This window comes from Elephas maximus, chromosome 23 (genome assembly GCF_024166365.1).
Source record: "Elephas maximus indicus isolate mEleMax1 chromosome 23, mEleMax1 primary haplotype, whole genome shotgun sequence".
NCBI classification, from domain to species: domain Eukaryota; kingdom Metazoa; phylum Chordata; class Mammalia; order Proboscidea; family Elephantidae; genus Elephas; species Elephas maximus.
The window spans coordinates 79,313,348-79,340,002 of NC_064841.1; the positions used below are offsets into that span (position 1 = coordinate 79,313,348).

General features: G+C 45.7%; 1 protein-coding gene across 9 annotated transcripts in view; it reads left to right on the plus strand.

The window, feature by feature from the left end:
* The window catches only part of MCF2L (MCF.2 cell line derived transforming sequence like), a 333,538-nt gene that overhangs the window by 190,276 nt on the left and 116,607 nt on the right, over positions 1-26,655 (plus strand). For all 9 annotated transcript variants that reach the window (XM_049867599.1, XM_049867590.1, XM_049867593.1 and 6 more), the window contains one exon: positions 17,502-17,585. In XM_049867599.1, coding sequence (XP_049723556.1) covers positions 17,502-17,585 — 84 coding nt within the window. The remainder of the gene's footprint in view (positions 1-17,501; positions 17,586-26,655) is intronic.

The following is a 26,655-nucleotide window of genomic DNA, read 5'->3' on the forward strand; positions in this document are numbered from 1 at the left end:
AAGACCCCTTTTTCTTAAAAAAACAAACAAAAGAAAAACTTCGGTGGTCACGCGACTCCCTCAAGCTCAACAGCTTTGAGCATCTTGCTCCTTTGACCATCCTGCTCCCTAGAACTAAGCCTCTGCTTAGCTGGCCTCCCTCAGCAACATCGACTGCACAGCGGTGAATTTGGTTTGGTTTTCTCAACAACGTAAAGATGAAAATGCTCAAGAGCAAGGCTGGGGCCCCAGAGCAAGCTTTCATTCCATGTTTACCCAGAACCCTGTTTTGCCTTTGGTACCAGTGTTCAACTCTAATGTTGTTAGTTACTGAAGAACTTAAAATGCATGTGTTGGACCGGCCCCTACGAAGGAAGCCCTGATACTTTGATCTCTTAAAAGGAAAATGAGCAGCTTAGATTGCTGGTTCACCTGGCCGAATGCTTTAGCAGGCGTCTGACTCTGTCTGGGGGCTTTGAGAAGCCTCGTACGTTTCAGGCCCACTCAACAACCTGTAAGCTGTTTTTATTCTTCCTGTAAGAGCTGTGGACATGTTTAAAGGCTTTTCAGTATTTCTTGCCAGCTTTGGGGACTTAGGCCTCATTTTTGCTAATCTTCCTGCCTGGAGTTCTCTTTAATAGTATCCTGTTAGACTGAGGAGGGGTCTGTGGCTGGAGGCTGGGATCTGGTTTCACGAGAGTGGACGTAGCATCTTCTGGATGGTGGAGGTAGCCTTATTCAGCTGTGAGGGGCACCCAGAGCCCCGCACCTCAATAAATGGGTGTTGCTTAACTGAATTGAATTTTGCTGAATTGCAGTGACCGATAGCACACGTGGTCCCGTCCGTCTGGGACACAGTCAGTTAAACTTTCTGTGGGTGGTAGTTGGAGGTAATTATGTGCAATGAAGGACGGTTACAAGTATAATAAGAGACTTCCCACGCTGTTCTCACATCTTGAGAAGTCCTGGTTATTTAAACCTACGAATCATTTAAAATAAAAAAAACCTCAACCACCATAATCCATTTTGCAGAATGACTGTGTCTTTAGTGTCTTTGTATCCTCACATCAGAACACTGCACCATCTTCTTTGGCGTCTCTCAGAGAGGTGTGAGGACATGGAGGTGGGGAGGGATGACCGCAGGGCGAGTGTCAGAGACAGAAAGAGGCCCTGGAGGGCCTGAAGGTTGACGTGGCCAACTTGAGTTTTTCCTAAATCTGGCCCTGATTCAACACCGTTATTCTGGCAATTCCAATCATCCCGAATCTGCTTTTTCTTACAGCAATTTAAATCAGCTCAGTGGGATGCCTCTCTAAGCTTGGTAAGATGCCAGTCTCCTTGTCCAAGGTTAGTTTCTTAAGTCTCACTTGTATCTCTCTGAAAAAGCACACACAAGAAATATGTCACTGAAGAAAAATTACAGGTAACTTTTGCCAAGTGCTATGTTTTTTTCCTTGTCTCCTTGGCAGAACTGTTTCATTTCTGTCTTTAACGTTTTTGTTCCTCTGTTAATTACGGTTTGCTAGATCTGTGTTAGTACAAGAGACTTACCTCATCCAACTCATACTTATCGACGTCTTAATTAACTAATACGTAAAACCTAAAAACCCAGACCTGTTGCTGTCGAGTCGATTCTGTCTCACAGCGACCTTATAGGACAAAGTAGAACTGCCCCCTGAGTTTCTAAGAAGCAATTGGTGGGTTCGAACTGCTGACCTTTTGGTTAGCAGACGAGCTCTTAACCACTGCGCCACCAGGGCTCCAACTAATAAGTAGTCTCCTTGATTTTCTGTCAGAAGCTGTTTATTTTTAAAACCATACTTCGACTATATTTTTCTCTGGTCTGGTATCTTCTCTTGTATTAGGGAAAGCAGAGCAAGTAGTGTTGGGTTGTGTCAAAGGAAGCATTTGTGATACTGAGGTGTCCCTGGGTATGACGTGCTAGGCTATTAATAGAAAAGGTAAAAGAAGGAAGACCTGGCTATCTGCTTCTGAAAAATCAGCTATTGAAAACCCTACAGAGCACAGTTCTGCTCTGACATTCCCGGGGTCACCATGAGTCAGAGATGACTTGAGGGAAAATGGGTGGTACTAAAGTTGGGGCCCTAGTCAAAGGAATAGGGGTACCCAGCACCCCAGGAAATGTGAACCACAGTTGCAGTCACTGTCCATGGGCAGGTAGGTCTCCACTGAAAAGTGAGCCAACTACCCATTCATGTAACAAATGCTCGGCTGCCCGCTGTCGGCCGGACACCACGCAAGTATTGGGGACGCAGTGGTGAGCAAGATGGACAGACCCCCCTGCCCCAGGGCTTTCCGTCCACTTCCGCAGCCACCACCCATGTGTGTCCATTTAAGTTAAAGTAAAAATTCAGTTCCTCAGTTGTATGAGCCACATTTCGGGGTTCAGTAACCACTGTTGATTGGACAATATGAACGCAGGCCATTTTTATCATCTCAGAAAGCTCTGTTGGCTATCCCCGTTCCAGAGAGAGAAATAAACAGTTAAATTAAGTAATTAAGTGTGGGAAATGCTGCAACAAGGAAGCACCCAGTGTTACAAAGTCGGGGAGGGCTGGAGGAAGCTCCGGCTGAGCTGAGAATGAGGGCTGTTAAGGGTCAGCAGGTGAGGAGGGCCATCGGGAAGGGTTTCAGTCCAGGCTGTCCACCAGGGTAAAGGCCCCAGGCTGGAAGGGGCTGTGATTCACACACTGTTTCCTGGTCCCCCGAGAAGGGCAGGATCAGTTCCTCGTCGTAAAACTGGGTCAGATATTGAGGCTGGTGAAGGCACACGCGCACCCAGATATGAAAAAGTTTATTACATACATAACAGGACCTTCTGGAGGAGGGCAGGCCAAGCCCCCAAGCTGGCTGGGAATGGTTTGGTTTTGAATGCAGTTAGGGGATGGGGCCGAGTGAGAGTTCCAACCACCAAGAGGTAAGGGATTGAAGTTCCCCTCCAGTGGCAAGAGAGAGGGGTCTTATTGCTTGCTTAGATGTGGGGCAACAGTGGAAGGGGCAGAGGTGGCCTTGAAAGCTGTCAGTGGCCAGACATCAAAATCCGGGTCGTACATTTTATTATCACTTAGAGAGCCAAAGGCCTGTGTGGCTGGGTCCTGCATGACACAAGCTTGGATGAAAAAATGGCATGGATTGTGCAGGGCCTATAATCCTTCCCTTCACCGAACCGCCAGGCCAACTCACAGCACCCCAGGTGTGTCAGAGTAGAACCGTACTCCACGGGACCTTCAATGGTTGAATTTTCAGAAGCAGATCGCCAGACCTTCCTTCTGGGCGCCTCAGGGTGGATTCGAAGCTCCAGCCTTTTGGTTAGCAGTTGAGCACGTTAACTGTGTGCACCACTCAGAGACTCCAATGCTTTTCTAAATCACCTTGACCCTCAACTGATCAGACCAGCCCTGGAATTTAGAGCTCGGGGGCCATCAGCAAATCAGGGATCGTAGACAGATCCGCATAACCAGCAACCGGGTCTAAAAAAAAAAAAAAAATATATATATATATATATATATAATGCTTCAGAAGACTAAGTGGCAGAAAATGGCACCTTTTTCATCTCCAGGAAATTTTTTTTTTTTAACGTATATATTATGCTTCCGAAGACTGAGTGGCAGAGAATGGCACCTTTTTCATCCCCAGGAAAATCATGTTCAGTAGAACATCAAGGTCAGCATCAAGGTCAGCAGCATTTCTTTAAACCCAAAATGGGAGTAGAGTTTACAGTCGGCACATACTATTCCATGGGCCTTGGAACCCACAGCAGGAATTGTCTTCGTGAACAAATTTCTAGTTTTAAAACCTATTTTAAAAATAAAGCATTTAGAATGTAGTTAACATTAGCCCAAACTATGAGAATGTTTTAATATTTTTGTTCAGACTTTTTAGCACCTTCCATTTTAATTTTATTAAATATCCTTTTAAGTAAAAAAAAAAAAAAAATGTAGATGATAGAGTGAGTATACAAGGTTACACGACATAAAACTGCCTATTCGTAGGTCAGATATTGACAATTATATTTTGCCAGCAGCAGAAGAAAGCTACAAACAGCTCCCACTAATGCAGTAAACTTTGCTGAGCCCTGTCTTCTATCTTTGGGCAAATTGTCTCTTTTTTGTTGGTACCAATATTCTTTCTTCTCTTGGATGATGGAGGTGAAGAATCAGAAAAACGCCCATGGAGAGAATAAGGGACGGACATTGCCCCAGGATGGATAGGGAGGCAGCGACTTAGAAAGCTGACCTGACCTCCCCAAGCTGCAACAGTTCACTCCGGAATATGCTGGCAGTGGACAGGGTAGGACCCAGGCTCTCATGCCAGCGGCATTAATAACATGTAAATATTCGCTGTAGCCCACACACCGTGCTGAGTGCATTTATTCACTTAATTCACAGACTGCCTGTGAGGTAGATACCATTATTATCCTCATTTTACAGATGAAGAGGTTGAGCTCAGAGAGGCTCAGTGAATTGCCTAAGGTCCCACAGCTCCTGACTGGCCCAGCAGGGCCTTGATCCAGGCTCCTCACCCCTGCCACTCTCTGCCTCTCTGCTCCCTGACTGGCCTCTGAGGCGTTGGCCCAGTCAGGCACAAACGGCTGCCTGGGGAACAGAGATTTCTGTATATAAAATTAGTTCCAAACCAAAACCAAACCCATTGCTATCGAGTCAATTCCGACTCATAGCGACCCTATAGGACAGAGTAGAATTGCCCCATAGAGTTTCCAAGGAGGGTCTGGCGGATTTGAACTGCCAACCTCTTGGTTAGCAGCCATAGTGCTTAACCAGTACGCCACCAGGGTTTCCAGATTAGTTCAGGCCCAGTGAAATGCAGCGTCTGGGCCCCAGTCCCTTAATAAAGTGTCTTACTGAGATTACACACAACTAAAGACTCGAGGGCACTGGGTTTTAAAGACAGTCTGCAGACAGCGTATCTTTGTAAGCCTCTGAGGAAAACATGGACCGGATTTTTGGGTTTAAAGATATTTACGATTAGCTTGCTTGCTGCAGTCCCGCTGGATTTCTCCACACCCCTGTTTTACCACCTGTTCAATGGCAAGCCCCCTGCACTGGGTTGAATGGCAGCAGACAACTCGGGGGGGGGGCTTAGAAACCAAAGACAGGGGTTTCCTGTGGCGGCATTGTCCTTCCCGCCTGCAGCAGAGTTGGCTTAAGATCTTCAGTTAGAATTTTATTCAGACTCTCAAGAAGAAGAACTGATACAAAATTAATAAAAACACCAGTTGCCAAGTCAATTCCAAAATGCCTGTGCTAATTGCTGAATGTCGTTTCTCTGACCATTGATGCAAAGGGTAGGAGATTCACAAAGTGAGACGTTACAGCAAGCACCACTGTGATCCGCTGTCTTGTGAAGGTTCTGACTGAGCCGCGAGCGAGGCACCAGGAGACGGACTTCTATTTCCCAGTTACTTTGACCTCTTTTCCATGGCTCTTACTGGAAACCCTGGTGGTGGACTGGTTAAGTGCTACAGCTGCTGACCAAAGAGTCAGCGGTTCAAATCCACCAGGTGCTTCTTGGAAACTCTATGGGGCAGTTCTACCCTGTCCTGTAGGGTCACTATGAGTCAGAATCGACTCGACAGCACTGGGTTTGGTTTGATTTTTTTCTACCAAGCCACTCCCTGAGGTAGAAATGCCCCCTCCCTTAGCATCTCCCCTTACTAAATCACACCCTCCCCACACTACCCAACTCGAGTTTCACCTCCTTGGAGACGGCTCATACCCTCTCCTAACCCCCTTCCTTGAGTTCCTCTTGCACCTTCTGTTGTTAGATGTCAGCAAGTTGATTTCCACTCACAGTGGCCTCACGTGACAGAACTGCCCCGTGGTTTCCTGTGCTGTAATCTTTATGGGAGCGGATTGCCAGGTCTTTCTCCCGAGGGGCCACTGGGTGGGTTCAGCCTTTCAGTAGCAGCCTAGTGCTTAACCATTGCACTACCAGAATCACCATAGTCCCTGCTGTGTGACCTTAGACCAGTCACTCAACCTCTCTCTGCCTTAGTTTACTTATTTAAAAAAAAAAATTGAGGAGAGAATGTACCCACCTCTTGTGTTGGAGTGAAGATTAAATGCATTTAATATAAAGTACTTAGTAGGGTTTTTTTTTTTTTTAGGGTTAGTAATACTATCATTTCTACTATTAAAGCTTTTCTGTGTGAAACAATAAATAATTTAGTTGCTCCAGCCAGACTTTCTTAAGGAATTCTAAAACTTCTCTTGTACTTTTTATTATACCAACTGATCATGGTGTCGATGTTCAAGAAATATTTGCTTTCTTGATTGAGTTAAGACTTTGGTGGGGTTTTGTGTTTGTTTTTTTACTTAAACTAATCCATGCTGTTGGTTCAGTGGATGTTTGTGTTGTCGTCAGGCGCTGTCAGGTCGGTTCCAACTTGTAGTGACCCCGTGTGTAACGGAGCGAAACACTTCCCAGATGTTTGTGTTACTGTTTCATTGAAGACTTGTTCTTCACTTAAATAAGGATGAGCTAGAATATCGTAGCCAGCTTGGAAGGGGACGGAATGGGATAGAGGATTCCGAAGCGCACTGAAGGTGGAACTTTTTTTTTTCCAATTATATGCAATGTGTACGTTAACAAGTCCTGCGGGTGATTCTTTTGTGTGCTAAATTGGAGACCCATTGGACTAACAGACTTGAACAGCATTTGAAAAAATGCAGCCCTGTGGTCTATAGCTATAAAGAGATTCGCTGGGTCATAGGGTACACACATCTTCAACTTCAGTAAAGAGTGTAATCCAGTTCCAAAAGGCTTCCGAGCGGTTTTGTAAGTGGTTGTGCTAATTTACACTCCTGGCACCCACATGCGAGAATTTCCTGATGGCTCCAAACCCTTGCCATGCTTGGTTTGGTCAGGCTTTTCAATTTTTGTCGAGTAGGTGGATATGCAGTGGTATTTCCTTGTAGTTGAAGGCGTTTTCCCCTGATTGCTGTTTAGGTTGAGCGTCTTTTCATATGTGACCTTATATTTTAAAGTTAGTACCGGTTAGCTGTTGGAGATCAGGAAAAAAAAGGGGGCGGATACCATTTAGTGAGCTAAGTAAATAAATGATACTTTGTATATGACTTGAAATATTTATGCCTAATCCAGTACCAAACTATCCCCTAAAGAATACTTGTAAACGTAGTCTAGATGAAAATTCCGTGAACCAAATCAGTTTAAGTGCCAAACACCCTGAACGGCCGAGTCAACCAGAGCCCTCAACGTATAAATAAAACTGTAAAGTCCTGTCCACCCCGTTCCCCCAAATACTCCAACAGTGGTTCCTTAGAATCTGGCTTGTTGGGGTTCATCATGGCGCTCCACCCAAACCTACGTCGTTGTCCGAGAAAATTACGCTTGTTTGAGCAGTAGCTTCAGTTACTCTCCTTATTATATCTAAATTTTATCTCCATTTTGTTGCCTTTCTTCCTTCTTAATGTTTCTGTATCTCCTTGGTTTGAAGATTCTTGTTGATGGCATGGTGGAATGGATATCAGACCCAAAAGAGCTGGTGAATAACCCGTTTGACCTTGGACTTTGAAAAGATATGACTATTATGTTTTCACTGATAATAAGTCTTTGGGCCACGGGCCTACAGAAAGGTAGATAGCTGCCATCAAGTCGACTCCAACCCATGGCGACCTTACGCACAACAGAACAAAATGTTGCCCAGCCCTGCATCGTCTGCATGATCACCCGCATGTTCAAGTCCATTGCTGTGGCTGTTGTCAGTCCATTTCACTGAGGGTCTCCCTTGTCGTGGCTGTTGTCAGTCCATTTACTGAGGGTCTCCCTTGTCGTGGCTGTTGTCAGTCCATTTCACTGAGGGTCTCCCTTGTCGTGGCTGTTGTCAGTCCATTTCACTGAGGGTCTCCCTTGTCGTGGCTGTTGTCAGTCCATTTCACTGAGGGTCTCCCTTGTCGTGGCTCTTGTCAGTCCATTTCACTGAATGTCTCCATTGTCATGGCTATTGTCAGTCCATTTCACTGAAGGTCTCCCTTGTCGTGGCTGTTGTCAGTCCATTTCACTGAAGGTCTCCATTGTCATGGCTGTCGTCAGTCCATTTCACTGAAGGTCTCCCTTGTGGCTGTTGTTATTCCATTTCACAGGGTCTCCATTGTGGCTGTTGTCAGTCCATTTCACAGGGTCTCCATTGTCGTGGCTGTTGTCAGTCCATTTCACAGGGTCTCCATTGTCATGGCTGTTGTCAGTCCATTTCACTGAAGGTCTCCCTTGTGGCTGTTGTCAGTCCATTTCACCGAGAGTCTCCCTTATGGCTGTTGTAAGTCCATTTCACTGAAGGTCTCCATTGTTGTAGCTGTTGTCAGTCCATCTCACTGAAGGTCTCCCTTGTGGCTGTTGTCAGTCCATTTCACTGAGGGTCTCCATTGTGACTGTTATTATTCCATTTCACAGGGTCTCCAATGTCGTGGCTGTTGTCAGCCCATGTCACTGAGGGTCTCCCTTGTCATGGTTGTTGTCAGTCCATTTCACTGAAGGTCTCCCTTGTGGCTGTTGTCAGTCCATTTCACTGAGAGTCTCCCTTATGGCTGTTGTAAGTCCATTTCACTGAAGGTCTCCATTGTTGTAGCTGTTGTCAGTCCATTTCACTGAAGGTCTCCCTTGTGCCTGTTGTCAGTCCATTTCACTGAGGGTCTCCATTGTGACTGTTATTATTCCATTTCACAGGGTCTCCAATGTCGTGGCTGTTGTCAGCCCATGTCACTGAGGGTCTCCCTTGTCATGGTTGTTGTCAGTCCATTTCCCTGAAGGTCTCCCTTGTGGCTGTTGTCAGTCCATTTCACTGAGGGTCTCCATTGTGATTGTTATTATTCCATTTCACAGGGTCTCCAATGTCGTGGCTGTTGTCAGCCCATGTCACTGAGGGTCTCCCTTGTCATGGTTGTTGTCAGTCCATTTCACTGAGAGTCTCCCTTATGGCTGTTGTCAGTCCATTTCACTGAGAGTCTCCCTTGTGGCTGTTGTCAGTCCATTTTACTGACGGTCTCCCTTGTTGTGGCTGTTGCAGTCCATTTCACTGAGAGTCTCCCTTATGGCTGTTGTCAGACCATTTCACTGAGGGTCTCCATTGTGGCTGTTGTCAAGTCCATTTCACTGAAGGTCTCCCTTGTGGCTGTTGTCAGACCATTTCACTGAGGGTCTCCATTGTGGCTGTTGTCAAGTCCATTTCACTGAAGGTCTCCCTTGTGGCTGTTGTCAGACCATTTCACTGAGGGTCTCCCTTATGGCTGTTTTCAGTCCATTTCACTGAGAGTCTCCCTTATGGCTGTTGTCAGTCCATGTCACTGAGGATCTCCCTTGTTGTGGCTGTTGTCAGTCCATTTCACTGAGGGTCTCCATTGTGGCTGTTTTTATTCCATTTCACAGGGTCTCCATTGCCGTGGCTGTTGTCAGTCCATTTCACAGGGTTTCCATTGCCGTGGCTGTTGTCAGTCCATTTCACTGAGTGTCTCTCTTGTGGCTGTTGTCAGTCCATTTCACTGAGAGTCTGCCTTATGGCTGTTGCCAGTCCATGTCACTGAGGATCTCCCTTGTCATGGCTGTTGTCAGTCCATTTCACTGAGGGTCTCCATTGTGGCTGTTTTTATTCCATTTCACAGGGTCTCCATTGTCATGGCTGTTGTCAGTCCATTTCACAGGGTCTCCATTGTTGTGGCTGTTGGCAATCCATTTCACTGAGGGTCTCCTTCACCCTCATTGGCCCCTACATCACCCAAAATGATGTCCTTCTCTAGTGATTGAGCCCTCCTGATGATGTGGACAGTGTTTTGTTGCAATCCATAAGGTTTTCATTGCCTAATTTTTAGAAGTAGGTTGCAAGGCCTTTCTTCCTAATCTTTCTCAGTCTGGAAGCTCTTCTGAAGCCTGTCCGCTCTGGGTGACCCACCGGTATTTGAAATACTGGCGGCATAACATCCAGCATCATAGCAACTTGCAGGCCACCTGTGGTGCGTGAATTACTTCATACGCCTTTGTAGCCATAGTCTCTGTAACACACAAAATGATTGAGTGGAACCATGCAAATAAGGTATATGGAGCCCTAATGAGGGGATTGGTCATTTTTGTCATCCCACTAGACTTAAAATGAGCCATCCCAAAGGCGGTAAGAGAGGATCTCACCACCATGAAAGAAGCACCAGGAATGGAGCACGTACTTTGGACCTGGGATCCCTGGGCTGAGAAGCTCCTGGAACGAGAAGACTGAGAAAGAAAGCTGTAACACTGAAGACAGTGAGAGGCAGTGGCAGGGAAATGGCCACAGCAGAGGCAGGAGACTGGCAGGAGATGGCACGGTGGGCTTCCCAGCCTGTGAAGCGAGAAAGCCGAGTGCCTTCAGGCAGGAGCCTTGCTGGCAGAGTGGGGTGCCTCTGGGCACTCGCTGGAGCTAGATTTGCTGACCCACAGACCTAGAGCTCAGCGACTTCAGACCAAGGCTTACTGGTGGAGTGGGGTGCCCCGGGCACTTATCAGCTGAGCTAAAAGGGCTTTGTAACACTTTCCTGAGCAGGGTAGAGGCTGAGGGCCAGAGAGAGGTGTGTCTGTGGGCACGGCTGAGAAGAGGCAGTCCTGATGGAAGAGCTGTGTCCTGAGTGTCCTTGAACCTTACTTCCCTGATAAACCCCATAATCGTGAGTATTGTCTGTGAGTTCTGTGTGGCCATTGCAATGAATTGTCAAACCCAGCAGAGAAGTAGAGTGTGCCGTGGGAGGGGCAGTTGGTGTCAGAATTGGTAAAAACATTGGAGGGTGGAGGTGTGTCTGACCTCTGCCTCATAGGAATCAGCCTTGGGCTGTTGATCTTGATTCTTCTTCCCCCCTTGTGAACTTAGAGGTCAGATCCCTCTCCCCACGCTATTTTTACACTACCACATTGTGACAAACTGACAGACCACTTGTGGGCCTTTGAAAACCCATTGCCATTGAGTTGATTCCCAACTCACAGTGGCCATATAGAACAGAGTAAAATTACCCCATAGGGTTTCTAAGGCTGTAATCCTTATAGAAGCAGATCACCACATCTTTCACCTGGAGAGTGGCTAGTGGGTTCAAACTGCTGACTTTCCATTTAGCAACTGAGAGCTGTAACCACTGCGCCACCAGGGCTTCTTAGTGGGCCTATCCACAAAGCAAACCAAACCTGTTGCTGTCGAGCCAATTCCGACTCGTAGCAACAGTATATGGCAGCGTAGAACCGCCCCATAGGGTTTCCAAGGAGCAGCTGGTGGATTCAAACTGCTGACTTTTTGGTTAGCAGCCATAGCTCTTAACTGCTGTGTCACCAGGGCTGAACTGGGCCTATAAAACCAAAAAAAGCCAAACTCATTGCCATCAAGTTGATTAAAACTCATAGCAACCCTTTAGGACAGAGTAGAACTGCCCCATAGGGTTTCTGAGGAGTGCCTGGTGGATTTGAACTGCCAACCTTTTGGTTAGCAGCCATAGTACTTAACCACTATGCCACCAGGGTTTCTAGTTAGTGGGTCTGTAGCCAGGTATAAATAAAAGGAGCGAATTGGCAAATAGTGAACTTGACTTGTTGGCCTATGGCCTCTCACTGCTGTGTGACCTCCTTTGTAGAGGGCTCTTTCTTATGTTCATGTCACCCCTTGAGGTAGGCTAAGGGCCCTGTCCAGAGTCACCCGTGAACAGCAGGGATCAGGCTTCCTGAACCCAAGCTCCAGGTTCTTTCTGGCACACTGGAGCTGCCTTAGCCTATGATACTTTTCGTCTGCAAACAGGGAGGCACGCTTAAATAGATTTTCAGAGCCCCTGGTGGCACAATGGTTAAGGGCTCTACTGCTAACCAAAAAGTTGGTGGTTTGAGCCCACCCAGTGGCTCCGTGGGAGAAAGGCCTGACGATCTGCTCCCGTAAAGATTACAGCCTAGAAAACCCTTGGAGGCAGCTCTACTCTTGTCAAATGGGGCCACTATGAGTTGAAAATAGACTCGACCACACCTAACGCATACACCCAGCTCTAAAAATGCAAGGATTCCTTGTTGCTGTCTTCTCTCCCCTTCTCCCCTGCCTTTGATGTGCTTTAGCAAAGACCAAACCAAAAAACCAAACCTATTGCCGTCGAGTCGATTCCGACTTGTAGCAACCCTATGGGACAGAGTAGGACTGCCCTGTAGAGTTTCCAAGGAGTGCCTGGTGGATTCAAACTGCCAACCTTTTGGTTAGCAGACACAGCACTCAACCACTGTGCCACCAGGGTTTCCATTAGCAAAGAGGAGGGACAAAATGCCTCTTCAGGTGGTCAGGTAGGAAAGTTGCCTGGAAAGCAAAACACATTTGTCTCCCAGTTTCCGTTAGGAAATTATTTTCCTAAAATAAAACAAATCCTTGAGTCAGTTTCGAAGAGGAAGTTTGCTTTACAGCCTAATGTTTTTAGAACAGGAAGATCTAAAGATAAAGGAATAACCCCACCCACCTAGACTTTAAAATTGCTGCCAAAATAAGCCAGAATTTGGGCTTTTCTGAGATTTTTTTCCCCTTTTATCTTTAGTCTAGAATTGAGTTAAAGAGCCCTGGTAAAGCAGCAGATAAGCGCTCAGCTGCTAACTGAAAATTTGGCAGTTTAAACCCAACCGCCTGCTTTGCAGGAGAAAGACCTGGAGATCTGCTACCGTAAAAATTACAGCCTAGTGTCACATGGGGTCGCTATGAGTAAGAGTCGACCCAGTGGCACCCAACAACAGCAACAGAATTGGGTCTTTCCCCCAGACAGGTGCCTGGGACAGGTGCCATATCAGGTAAGCAGGGGGACAGCTTCTACCTCCCTCACTTAGCATCTGGACATATCATCCCCTGTAGTATGCCAGACAAGAGCAGCCTTTCAAAGGACACGTCTTAGAGCCAGTACAGGGAGGTGGGAACAGTGTCAGGCCTGCAGCTGCCCCTGGCCCCTCAGTCTGGCCGCTTCTGTTCCGTCCACTCTGACCTGGAGGGGCACTGGAGAGAAAGCAGCCCTGTAAAGTAGGGGAGGCCAAGACCCAGCATGTCTTCTCCCACCCTCTGTCCTCTTCAGCTTCAGGCCCTTCTTCGTTTTTCCTTCCTAAAGCTGATTCTTTGTTATAGAAACAATGACTTGAGAGTCTCCGTTTATTTCTGGGCCGAGACAGGAATGTTAGAACACGCAGAGTTATCTGTAATGTATTATGCTTACACAGAAGAGTTCTGTCATGGGGCTGAGCCTTTCTTGAACCCGTTTATCAAACTGACAGGGTGAGATGACCCCACTTCCTGTTCTAAAACATTGGGCATTAAAGCAGCAAGACTCATAAAACAATGACGACTCAAAGCTCACTCTCGATAAATTCAGGGTCCGTGTTTCCTTCCCACTAGGTCATAGTGGTGAAGCTCTTCAGTACTTTTCTGAGTCTTACATTTATAAATATCTCACACTGGACCTTAACAAAAAAGCACTATTATTACAAATTGCACAATTGTCTAGTTATTCTTAAGTGGGCATAAAAAATTGAGGAAGGATGTGTAAAAATTACAAATGTATATAAAAGGAAGGGTTTTTTTGGGGGGGGGGTGGTGTTCAGTGTGCTTAATACCCCAGAGCCTGTTGTCCAAAGAAGGCATTGTATTGACCAAACAATACAAATTATATATTTTAATATCAGTCGGAAAATGTCAGTTATTTTCAATTTTATGAGGTGTGACCAGTGAGATCATTTAAAATGTAATTAAGTTTTAGAAGGTTCACTTGTATGAACTTACTTTTGTAGAGTTCCCAGACATGTTCTGTGGGTAGAATAACTATGTTTTTCAAACCTAAAACGGGGATATTTGGCCTAATGAACAATATTTAAAATTAGCTCTGTCCCAGAAAACTCATGAGGCACTGAGTTCCTTAGCCAGGGCTGAAGGTTAACTTTGTAGCATAGTCAGCATTACAGTGAAACCTGGGAGAGCTGGAGCTCAGCGGGACTGCTTTGTTTTTCCGGGTCTCACACGTTTTCCACCTTTGACAGGGTGCAGTATTAACAACTTTCCTAATTTTAGTGGAAAAGGTTTGCGTTTTCCTTCTCTGACAGATTTCCGCCTACACAGGTTCCAGCTTTCGCAGGGTTTGCTGTGTATGGGGTCTTCACCTCGCAGAGCTTGTGACAGACCAGAAGTCCTGGAACCAGAGTGTGTGGAAATCACAAAGAACTTAGTGGATTTGTTGAGTTCTAAATGCTACGCTGAAACTTTATCAAGCTTTCTGTTGCCTCTTGCTTCAGCCGCTCAGCGTGTGTTCTTGGAGCTGCCCCCTTAGGCAAATCACTAAACCAGGTCCTGGGATAGGATGATGAACCCAGGATGCAGTTCTTGTCATAGTCTTGAGTGCTGGATATACATTATACACGTGGTAGGTGCCGTGTGGAGCCCTGCTGGCGCAGTGGTTAAAGAGCTTGGCTGCTAACCAAAAGGTCGGCAGTTCAAATCGACCAACCGCCTCCTGGAAACCCTATGGGGCAGTTCTACTCTGTCCTGTAGGGTCGCTATGAGTTGGACTCGACTTGACAGCAACAGGTTTGGGTTTTGGTCTTGGTGAAGTGCTATGTCGGAGACACAGGGTGCTCGAGGGACTATGTGCCCAGACTTGGAGGTTGAGAAAGGCCTCCTTTTTTTATTTTTAGGCTGTTTTTTAGAATAAACTTTGTATTTTCAAATACTTTTAGATTTACAGAAAAGTTGCAAAGACAGTGTAGAGTGTTCCTTTATATCCCTCACCTGGTTTTCCCTAATGTCAACACCTTTCCGAGCCAGGATACAGTTGTCAAAACTGAGAAATTAACGTCGTTACACTGCTGTTAACTAACTCCACATTTTGTATGGATTTCACCAGTCTGAGAAAGGCCACCTTGAAATGACATCTCAGCAGGGAATTGAGTAAGTTTGGACTGGCAGACAGAGCCAGGAAAATGTTAACAGGGAATGGGTTGTGCAGAGGCCCAAAGGGCTGAAAGGACCTTGGCCCATTTAAGAAACTGTAAGAATTGAGTGTGGTTGGTCCTTAGAGAGGAGAGGAGAGGCGGTGGGGCCAGGAGATCGTTGTAGGTGTCTCCTGATGGAACCAGATTTCACATTTATAATGGCTCACAGAAATAAAATGGTGATTGATAATAGCAGTTCTGTCACCAACGTGGAAAAAAGACATTTTGCAGATACCCCATAATGTCCAGAAATGAGTTGTGGAATGCAAAAGCATACTCATAAGAGAAAGTGCTATCTTGAAAGCTTCCTCAGCTCAGTATCATTCAGAATAACGCCTAAGAATTACCATAGAAATTTATACCATCAGCCACCTTGACACTCGATGTCTTTTTTTCCTGATGAGTTCATGAAATCTTGAAGTTGAGTCATGTTAGGAGATCTAGAGCGTGCTTTTCTAGATCATGGCACGGTAATGCTGGTAAGCCTTGGCCTAGCCCAGTTTATCAGTGGCTTATCGCTGATGTTGGTGTCACAACTGTCCAGACAGTCCCCAGTTACTAAAGGACTTGGCAGGCTAAGCAGTATCCATGCATATTTCCTGCTGCCCCTGGAATTTTTAAAAACTTCTAGAAGACCCTTGCTTCCCAGTGGTCTGTGTTTCAACATGTGCTGCTCCTGGGCTTGGCAGAGGCTGACGTGGAGGAAAGACACACCAGTTCCAGCACTTTGATGCCTCGTTGTTCCTGTTGAGAGGGAGAAGAGGAAATTGTAAAAGCTGACCTTCTAGAAACCTATCCGAGGCTGCTGTATCAACTGCATCTAATATACATTCCAACCAAAATGAGATGTCTAAAACCCATTAACAGCCCCGGGTGGATTTTTATTGTATTACTATTAATTCAAGCTTTCTTGGAGCTATTGTTTCTAACCTTGTTTTTGTTTCTGAAATCACAAAAGAAAGCCACCGATGAGACGTTTCATTACGTGTTAGGAAATGACAGCCCGTGCCATTGAGCGACCCATATGAGACTCAAGGGTAGCAACTGATGAGTTGAGTTGGGTGAGCGTTAACTTCCACTTGTATCCTTGACTCCTCACTGGATGGTACAGGTGCTCTCTTTAGCTCTAGACTGGCTGGTGACACTATGGCCCTGGTCACTTCTTCGTCAACATCGGAGTTGTCTTCAGAAATGACAGATCAGCCAATCATGGCAGTTCATAATTTCACAATTGACACACAGTCCAGGGATCTGTGGTGACTCTGTGTCACCCATGTTTACACTTGTTTGCAAGACCCGAAGAGTAGGAATTAAGACTGATGCCACAGAGATAATATTTTTGCCACTGGAAATTTTCAGGCTAAAAGATCTCCATGACCCATATCTGCAGGCCGTTCATTGCCTGGGTCTTAAACTGGGTGTAGAAGAACTGACCTTTTAAGTCACTGCCAAGTCATCCATGAGTCATGAGCCAGAACATGTCTTTTATAGAGAAATTGTGTTAATGTTCAAGACTAAAAAATTCCTACAAACCTGGGATCTGGCAAGATAAAATCATTGGCTAGAAATCACGTGTAATATAGTCTGGAGTTGATTCTGAAATGGAGAAGTCCCTAAAGACACAAAGAAAATGCGTCACGCTTCTTGGTACGCCTGCCAAAGCCCTAGCTTTTCTACTGTAGTGACTGGAAATCTCTGGTTGAGTCTGTATTCCTCGAGGAGTCTTGCAAACCTTCTTACTTCTAGTTGATTCCGCACAGTATGGCTGGAGGTGTTTATTCCCAGACTCCTCTTCTGGATACATCCAACATGCAGATTACTAGAAGCCACCTTTTTAGTCATTGTTGAGGTTAGGGACTTTGTGGGTAACCCTTGTATTTGTTGCTGCCATTCTGCCTCATCCGTGTCAGGCAATCGATGAAGCCATAGGGGTGGTGCAGACTGGTGAGTACCCCTTGATGTGTGACTGTGGAGGATGTGGGCCCTTATATTTGCAAGATTTTCCTCATTGACTAGCAAGTCATTGTATTTGCAACAGACAAGAGCCCCTGGAGCTTCCTGGACCATCTCAAAAATGCGGATGGAAACTCCTAAGACCAAAAGTATTTGTTCTAAATGCTGTTCGCTATGTATTTGTCTTATGAGTCAGTCCTTTCCAGGATCCTAACCTTTTCCTACTATTTGCCCTGTGCCTCTTTCTGCCTGCTTCTGTCTCTGCCTGGCTGTGTCTGTCTGCTCTCTCTGTTTATTTCTCTCAGTCTATCTCTCTGTCTCCCTTTTTCGAACTCTTACACACCACATTTTAAAAATTGATGGTGAATCGCTCAGCACACAGCTCTTTGTACTCTGAGAAACAAAGGTTTTCATGTGTTGGAAACCGGAATTTCTTTTTCCAAACACGTGACCTGTCTCCCTTTAGGTGTTTGTTGATGTGCGTGGCTGTGTGTGGCTAATCCAGACTTGGCATTTGTGGAGCATGAGGCGAAGTTTCCATTAAATGACAGCACGTGTGTCTGTTTGCTCTTTCTTCTCAGATGAAATCATGCACCAGGACATCGTCCCGCTCTGTGCTGCTGACATTCAAGACCAGCTGAAGAAGCGGTTTGCATACCTGTCTGGTGAGTTTTGGGAGCCAGTGTCTGTGGGGTCAGGGTGGAGGGAGGAAAACAGCATGCATGGGGCCCAAGCTTTGTTGGAGCTCCCCCCAGTTCTGGTATCCTTGTGTGGCCTTAGGTCATCAGTTCATTTCACATGGTTGGAACGTGGAAAAAGACATGCGATGGGACATTCAGTCTACATTGGATTTAACCTCAGTGAGGCCCAGTAAATAAATGACTCCAGTGATCTTGTGGGCAGCTCAGTACTAGTTGGTACATGAGGCGTTTTGCGTAGGGGTTGGTGGCCACCAGGAAGCAACATGGTGGAGGTGAGTCAGTGTCTGGGGACAGACACAGCCCTGGCAGCTCTTGATGCATGATCTCTGGAAATCTAGATCTTCCCTTGTGACAGATAAAAGTGGCAGAACTGGTTGACCATGGTAGGATCAGTTTCAGTTCTTGCTGTGTGCAGGTGCCGGGGTGGGCTTTTCTGACTGAGAAAAGACCCAGTTTCCTCCTACACCATCTGCTGGGGGAATGTTCCATTGTGTCCGCAGGTAGCGAGCAAGGAGCAGGGTGCCACCAGCAATGGGTTCTGATCCAGCTGGCTGGCAGCATGTCCCCTGTCCTGAGGATTGCCTGCGTGGTGGTTGTCACTGTGGTACCCTCAGCCCCTCTGCAAGCTGCTGCTGTTCCTCTTGGGTCCCGTCTCTGGTCAGCTGGGATACCGTGAGCCCTGCCTCTGGCAGAAGCCTGCAGAGAGTGTAGCAGCCCTGTTGGACAGGTTCCATTGAGATCCCTCATCTCCCAGCCTCTGGGACGAGGCCTCTGCATCGAGGCTGGATAGGCCCTTCATTGCCCCGCGTATCGGAAGCACCCGCAGTAACACTGCCCTCAGTGGAGAGTTATCTTTTTTTTTTTTTCATTTTATGATTTATTTTTGTTGTTGAGAATATACACAGCAGAACATACACCAAGTCAATAATTTCTGTATGTACAATTTAGTGCAATGTCACTTTTTTATCTGGACAAATCTGTCAGCCAAGACTAATTAAAAATATATAATGCATAGATAAACATACATTTATAAGTTAGAGCATAGTGTCTGTTTGCTGTATATATACAAGTAGTCCCCAACTTATGACGGGGTTCTGTTCCCATAACTCCACTGTCAGTCGAATCTGACATAAGTCGAATACCTTTTTTTTTTTAGTTTTCATTATTATTGCCTTTTATTATTAGTATGTTTATAAATCTGATCTTTATTTGCCTTTGGGGCTTGGAAACATTACATATAAACTTACAGATATATTTTAATACATACATAAAAAAATACACAAATCATAAAAGATTTACTCTGACAATTGAAAAGAGTTGGACGTGGTTGGCATTTTGTCAGTTGTGGCAATAACTCCACTTGTGGAAGGTTCTGGACCATCTGGATTACCCCTGGGAATGGGGATGGCGTTTCTAGTCAGAAAATTAGTGAGAGTTGTCTGTGTGGTCCTTTTCTTTTTTTTCTTCTTATATTGCAGTAACATCTCACTGCTTTCAGAATTTCTGTCAACTTTAGCAAAACCATCAGCGATCGGTCCATGTTTTCAAGCAGCTGAAGCCCCCGATTGAGTTTAGAACAAACCCCAGCCAATGGTTCTCCTGTAAACATTTTTTTTACAACTTCTCTCCTTCCTCTTCCTCATTATTTCTTCCTTCTTCCCCATTTCTTTCTCTTCAAAATCCATTAAGTCCTGATCTGTCAGTTCCCCTTCTTTAAGATCTGAAAGCCGTTCCACACCCCAGTATCAGCGTTCTTGCCATGTGGACAAATCTTGTCCTTTATATAATCTTTTTTTTTTTTTTTTTAACTAAATAATTTTTATTCCTTTATATAATCTTGATCAAATGCTTAGAGCGAGTTCACATAACTCAGCAACGTTTTCCACGTCCCCTGCACGTATTTTCCCGTAACTTCCTCCCAGGAAAATACGTTCCAGATACACTGGCGGTCGTAAGTGCGGCCCCGGTAACTCAAATACGTCGTAAGTTAGAGGCTACCTGTACAGCAAAATCTGTGTAAGGTGGAAACCTGTCAGAGAAGGAAAGTGCAAATAAAAATTTTCAGCTGAATAGAGAGTGATAGAAAAATGGTGACTGCACCCTCTCAGAGCAGAAAACTTGCAAGACCCAGAGACCCAAGGGTGTCCCATCGATTGCAGCTCTCACAGGTTTCACCGAATATTCCTTTTCCTGTCAATTTGGGAGAATCTAGCACGTGAAAATCAAAGTGGTGCAGATGGTTCACATGCTCAGCTGCTCGCTGAAAGATTGTAGGTTTGAATTTACCCAGAGATGCCTCAGAAGACCTAGAGATCAGCTATTGACAACCCTACAGAGCACAGTTCTGCTGTGACACACGTGGGATCACCATGAATCAGAATCAACTCGATGGCAACTGGTTTACTTGTAGTAGTGAGAAAAAATACGTTTTCAGGTGCTCAGCCCTCTGCCTTCCCACTTTGTCCCCATCTAACAGCATAGACCCTCCTTTCCTGGCTAGCAGAATGGAGTGCCTCCCTCCTGCACCTCTGAACCAAAAGAGCCAGCCTTCCGTCCCCACTGGGGCACAGCCAGGCTGATCCTCGTTCTCCTCTCCTCCCCGTTGCTGCACGATGCTCCTCTGAGCTCCGGGCAGTTACAGGAAGCCCAGCCCCGTCTTCCCCCAGACATGTGGGATCTGAGCAGAAGTGTGGTGCCGAGTCAATGGAGGGAAAGCGAGCATTAGTTTGTGGGCTTCATGGGACTAATCTGAATCCAAGAGAGCAACAACAGGATTTTAAGCCAGAGAAATGGATCCCCTGAGACGATTTGTCAGCAACAAGGGCAGCTTCATTACTTTTCACAGGTGAATGGGTGCTGTGAAGATGATGATTTAATGGAGGAGAAAACTGGAAAACTGAGTGTACTTTTCATAGGTGAATGAGTGCTGTGAAGAAGGTGTTGATTTAATGGAGGAGAAAACTGAGTGTACTTTCAGAAATACTGAGATCTCCCATTGCGCATGGGTTGAACATCAGCATGGGTCATGGGCCAACTGCAGTGAAGAGCTGAAGAAAAAGTGCCTGGAGTCCCCTTTGCTAGTTCTTCTCATCTCCCCAACTTTTTCGCACCCCTTTAATGGTCCTGGAAAGGTTTGTGGCTCATACACTGATGACTCCCAAACTTGTGACTCTAGCCTTGACCTTTCTCAGAGCTCCAGGATTGTATATCCAGCTGCCTCCTTGCCATCTCCATTTGGTTATTCCACAGAATTCTAGGATAACCCCCAAGATGCTCCTCCACCTCCCAGGTACCTTCCTCCTGCCTTGATGTACACACACCTTTCCTCAGTTACACAACCAAACGTTAAACGTTAACCCACATGCTGCCATGAGGGTGTTTTGCAGATCTAGTTAAGGATCCTAAATCAGCTGACTTTAAGAAAGGGAGATTATCCTCGGTGGGCCTGACCTAATCAGATGAGCCCTGGCATAGCAGAGCCAAAGTATGAGGGGAATCGACATAAGGGACATTCTCCATTGTTGCTTTCAAGATGGCGGGGCCAATCTAAGATACTCCACTGCTTTCACCCCATCTGGAGCAAGGGAGAATGAAGAAAACCAAAAACAGAAGAGAAAGATTAGTCCAAAGGATTAATGGACCACAACTACCACAGCCTCCACCAGACTGAGTCCGGCACTACTAGATGGTGCCCAACTACCACCACTGACTGCTCTGACAAGCATCACAATAGAAGGTCCCAGACAGAGCTGGAGAAAAATATAGAACAAAATTCTAACTTACAAAAAAAGACCAGACTTATTGGCCTGGCAGAGACTGGAGAAACCCCTGAGTATGGTCCCCAGACACCCTTTTAGCTCAGTACTGAAGTCACTCCTGAGGTTCACCTCTCAGCCAAAGATTAGACAGGCCCATGAAACAAAATGAGACTAAAAGGGCACATCAGCCCAGGGGCAAGGACTAGAAGGCAAGAGGGGACAGGAAAGCTGGTAATAGGGAACCCAAGGTCAAGAAGGGAGAGCGTTGACACGTCGTGGGGTTGGTAACCGATGTCATAAAACAATACATGTACTGTTTAATGAGAAGCTAGTTCTGTAAACCTTCATCTAAAGTACAATTAAAAAAAAAAAAAGGAGGGGCCAGATGGCAAAAATAGGGATGACCTCTAGGAGTGGAGGAGGATCTCCAGTTGACGGCAAGGAAGCAGAGACTTCAGTCCTGTACTTGCAAAGAACTGAAGTGTGCCAACGAGCTGAGTGAGCTTGGAAAAGAGCCCCAAGCCTCACCTGAGACCATAGCCCTCACCAGCCTGTGGCACTCTTAGCAGAGAACCCAGTCACACCATGCCAGACTTCTGACCTACAGATCTACGAGCTCATGGTATTGTTTGAAGCCCCTAAGTTTGTGATAACTTGTTCACAGTAGAAGACTAGTACAATATCTTAAACTTAAATGTCTAAAATGGTCTTAATCTCCTGTCCGTAAGCCTGAACCATCCTCAGTTTTCATCACGGTTAACAGAAACTCTAAACTTCCAAGTTTCTCATGCAAAAACCTGGAGTCGTCTTCTTTTTTCATGCCCAACATCCAGTTCATTAGGAAATCCTGGCTGTTCTGCCTTCAGAATAGAAGGAGACTGGCCAGCTATCACCATGTCCACTGCTGCCACCCTGGCCCAGGAACATCACAGTCTTTGCTAACAGGTCTTCCCCCTCCTTCCTTTGACTTGCTTGAGGTTCATCTCCACGCAGCCTCTATGATTCTATGAAGTCAAACCAAAACCCTCCATCAGCTCCCGTCCAAAGTCCTTGCAGTGGTTTAGAAGGCACCTCACGGTTGGCCTCTTGCTCCCTTTACCCTCTGATGTTACCCACGCCTGTACCCCTTCCTCCACTTGGCTGCAACCACACCGGCCCCCTCACTGTTCCTTCTGCATATCAGGCCCATGCCAGCTTCAGGGCCTTTGCACTGGCTGTTCCCTCTGCCTACCGTGCTTCCCTCCACATCTCCTCCTGACTTCAGTCTTTGCTCACACGCACCTTCTCAGCGATGAGGTCTTCCTGGACCACCTTGTGTGAGCTAGCACCCTCCAGGCTCCCTGCTCCTTCCCTGCTTTACAGCCTGAACCACTTACTGCTTTCTTATGTACGGTGTAATTTATTATTTCTTTAGTGTCGGTCTCTTCCGGTAGAACTGAGGCTCCATGAGCCCTGGGATTTGTGTCTGACGTACACTGCTGAATTCTCTCTGCTCTCAGAGCAGTGCCTGGGCCACAGGGGTACTGAGTAAGTATCTACCGAAGGAATATTGTCCTGAGATGTAAATTGTGGTTCTACCTGGACGCAGTTCCTTTGACAAGCAATGCTGCTCTCCGTTGTTCTGGCTATTGTTATGTTAACATTTCTGAAATGAATTAATTTAGGTAGATACTTCTTTGGCAGACATGCATGGATTTTAACCAATTCCTAGTGAATTCTGTAGTTCATTAATTGCCCCCTCTCCCCACTTTGTGCAGTAACCCTGCTGGTAATGTCCGTGTCCAGATGTGACTGTGGCACTCCAGTCCCTGCCAGCAGGTTCTTTGTACCTGTGTGACTGCCCCGTGGGTCTGTGACAAATGACCACAAACCGGGTGGCTTGAAACAACAGAAATTTATTCTCTGAACAGTCTACCGTTCTGGAGTCCAGAAGTCTGAAGTCAGGGTGTCACCCTGGCTATGCACCCCCTGAGGCTCTAGGGATGATCCCTTCCTTGCCTCTTCCAGCTTCTGGTGATTGTCAGCATTCCTTGGTTTCCTTGGCTGTGGCCACATCACTCCAGTCTCTGCCCTTGTCTCTGCATGTGTCTGTGTCGTCTCTCAAATCTACCTCCGTTTTCTCTTAGAGGGACACTTCTCGTTGGCTTTAGAGCCCACCTGTTAATCCTGCACAGTTTCTACATCTCAATACCCTTAATTACATCCGCAGAGACCCTTTTTCCAAACACCAGTCTCCAGTTACAGGGATTTGGATGTGGATATATCTTTGGGAGGCCATCATCTAACCCACTATGGCGCTAACATGTTTCCTTGTTTCTGCTGCTTTGCCATCTCCACCCTGAGTTGGGGTTCTCCTTCCCGCCCCACTGAGATTAGCGTCACCTCACTGCACTCAAATGAAACGCAGATCCTCGTCTACCTATCCCTTCCATCCCCACTGACCACCGTGCGCTGGTCATGAGGGGTGTTTGTCCCTCATTGTGCTGAAGCCCAGAGTTTACAGCCTCAGCTCCGTTTTACTGACTTGTGCTTATCTCGTTGGTCCATTGGTGCACAGAATGGCTTATGTGAAGTGCAAAGAAATACAAGTTATCAGGAAGGAGTGGGGATCAGCATTTTTTTCTTTTCAAGATAAAATTTGTGTTTTACATTTACATGCCCTGCATTTACCTGCTGTCATGTATACATTCAAGCATGCTCTAATCGTCAGGTGGCTCACAGGTAAGGACAAGCCCCCGTGCTTGGCCTGGAGGTCGGGGTCTGCACAGCTAAGCAGCTGTATGAATGCAGGTGTTTACTTGTTACTTGACTCTATAAATAATTCATCCCAGGTCTTTGTTCAGAACAAAGTAATTTTTCAAAGACACAACCAAGGAGAAAACAAGTCTTATACATTGGGGATCCTAAACTCATGTATATTGCTGCCAAGATTAGCAGTGAATTATGAAAATCTGCATCTTTACTCCACTTGTATAATCCATTAAAGTTTTCTGCCTGTTCAGCCTGTACCACCTCTTGGAATAGTTGGTATGTTCTATGATTCAAACTCTCCATCCGTATAATGGCGCCCTGGTAGCACAGCGGTTAAGAGCTATGGCTCCAAACCGAAAGGTCAGCAGTTTGAATTCACCAGCTGCTCTTTGGAAACCCTATGAGGAGTTCTTCTCTTACCTGTAGGGTCACTATGAGCCAGAATCAACTCAACAGCAATGGGTATCCTCATAAGGACATTTGCTCTAAAACCAACTCGCTTAACCTCATGAGCTAAATTACCTGCTACCCTGCTTTCCCCACTAGTTGTGTGGGATTTGGGAAATAAGTAATTGTGTATAAAATCAAACATTTAAAGTAAATATCTGTCACATGAATTCTTGATTATTTTTGCCTTTGTGGACACACAGTCTGCTCCTCCCATTAACTGCCTGAATCATTCACACTGAAGGCTGAAGGGTGAGAGAGGTGTCAGAGTCCAGATAGAAGGGGTGTGTCCTATTGTGTAGCCGTAAAGAGCAGGGTCCTGAGCGAAAGGCTCTAGGCTCAGACTTCAATTCTCCTTCTTGTTGCTTGTGTCTTCTTACAAAATGCTTAACCTCGCAGACCTTCAGTTTTCCATAAAATGTGGATGCTACGGTTTCTGTGAAGTTCAGATAAGATTAAATCAGGCAGAGTACTTATTACAGTGCCTTGGACACAAGTCTCAATAAACATTAGCTGTTATTTTTATTAGAGAGGAAGTTGAGAGCTAGACTACCAGGAGTGAAGCCCTGACCCTGCCAATTACTAGCTCTGTGACTTGGGTAAGTTACAGCCTCTTGATAGCTCCATTTCCTCAAATGTAAAATGGGGATAACGATAGTAACAACAACCCCATAAGGTAGGAAGGTCTAAATGTCTTAATGCCTGGCACGTACAGGTGCTCAGTAAGTGTTAAATGCCACCACCACCATCATCCTCATCACCAAGATTTGAGAATTTTAGGACAGCAGAATTTTTCACTTGATTTTCCCTTAAACACAATAGACCTTCTCTTAGTTATTTGTTACTTCAGGTTTTCTGAAAGAATGATGAGTATAGCAGGGGGTATGGAGGACTATGAGTCATAGTCCTTTCACCCAGGGTAAGAAATCTCAAGTTGTGAACCTTCAGAGACTATGTAGTTACAAAGTCATGTGATAGGAACTACAGACTCTACAGAGGTCCACAGAAAGAAAGGATTTGCTGGGATGTTGAGAGAAAGCTCCATGAACGAGGTAAAATTTGGGCTCGATTTGAGAACTGGACAGGGTTTGAGTGTGCTGAGGAGAAAGGCACAAGGCATATGGTCATCTAGTTTCTGCATTGACCTGATTTAAACTTTTAAACCAATACCAACTTTTATCAGTTCTCTTTCATATTATTAGGTGATTTTTAAATGTTTTCTTCTCTCAAGAGAGCATTCAGTTCAGCAGATACTAAGTGTATTTTAAAATAAGATGTGGTGTTAGATGCCAGAAGGGCATAAAAATAGAGACAGGAACTTATTCCGGGCTTCAAGGAAGGATAACCAGCTTGGGTGGGCTGTGGAGAAGACAGCTCAGCATCAGACCATAGAGTAAGACAGAATGAAGCAATTTCCAGTACCAGGTAGAAGTGGAGTGCTGGGGAAAGGATAAGTAACCAACCGAGAGATGCAGGAAATTATGTCATGGTCTCTGCTCCCCAAGGTTCCAGAAGAGAACTTTCCCGTACTGGAAACTCATTACCCCATGAAACAAACTCAGTTCCTTTCTTTTCCTCGTGAGTTCTTACTGTCTGATCTATCCAGCATTTGATTTCACTCAGGGTACTTTTTATTGTTACTTTGCTATGTGTATACCAGTCTCTGTTTCATGAAGGACTCAAGACAGCACATCTGTTACCCAGAACACTACCCCACATCACATCTCATGGGAAGACCTGTCCACACCGAGGAGTAGCCCAGAGATCAGATTATGGTCAAGAGAGCCGTCACATGAATAGACATATGCACACCCATGTTCATTGCAGCACTATTCACAATAGGAAAAAGATGGAAACAACCTAAATACCCATCAACAGATGAATGGATAAACAAATTATGGTACATACACACAGTGGAATACTGCACAATGATAAAGAACAGTAATGAATTTGTGAAACATCTCACTACATGGATGAATCTGGAGGGCATTATGCTGAGTGAAATTAGTCACAAAAGGACAACTATTGTATGAGACAACTATTATAAGAACTCAAGGAAAGGTTTAAACACAGAAAAA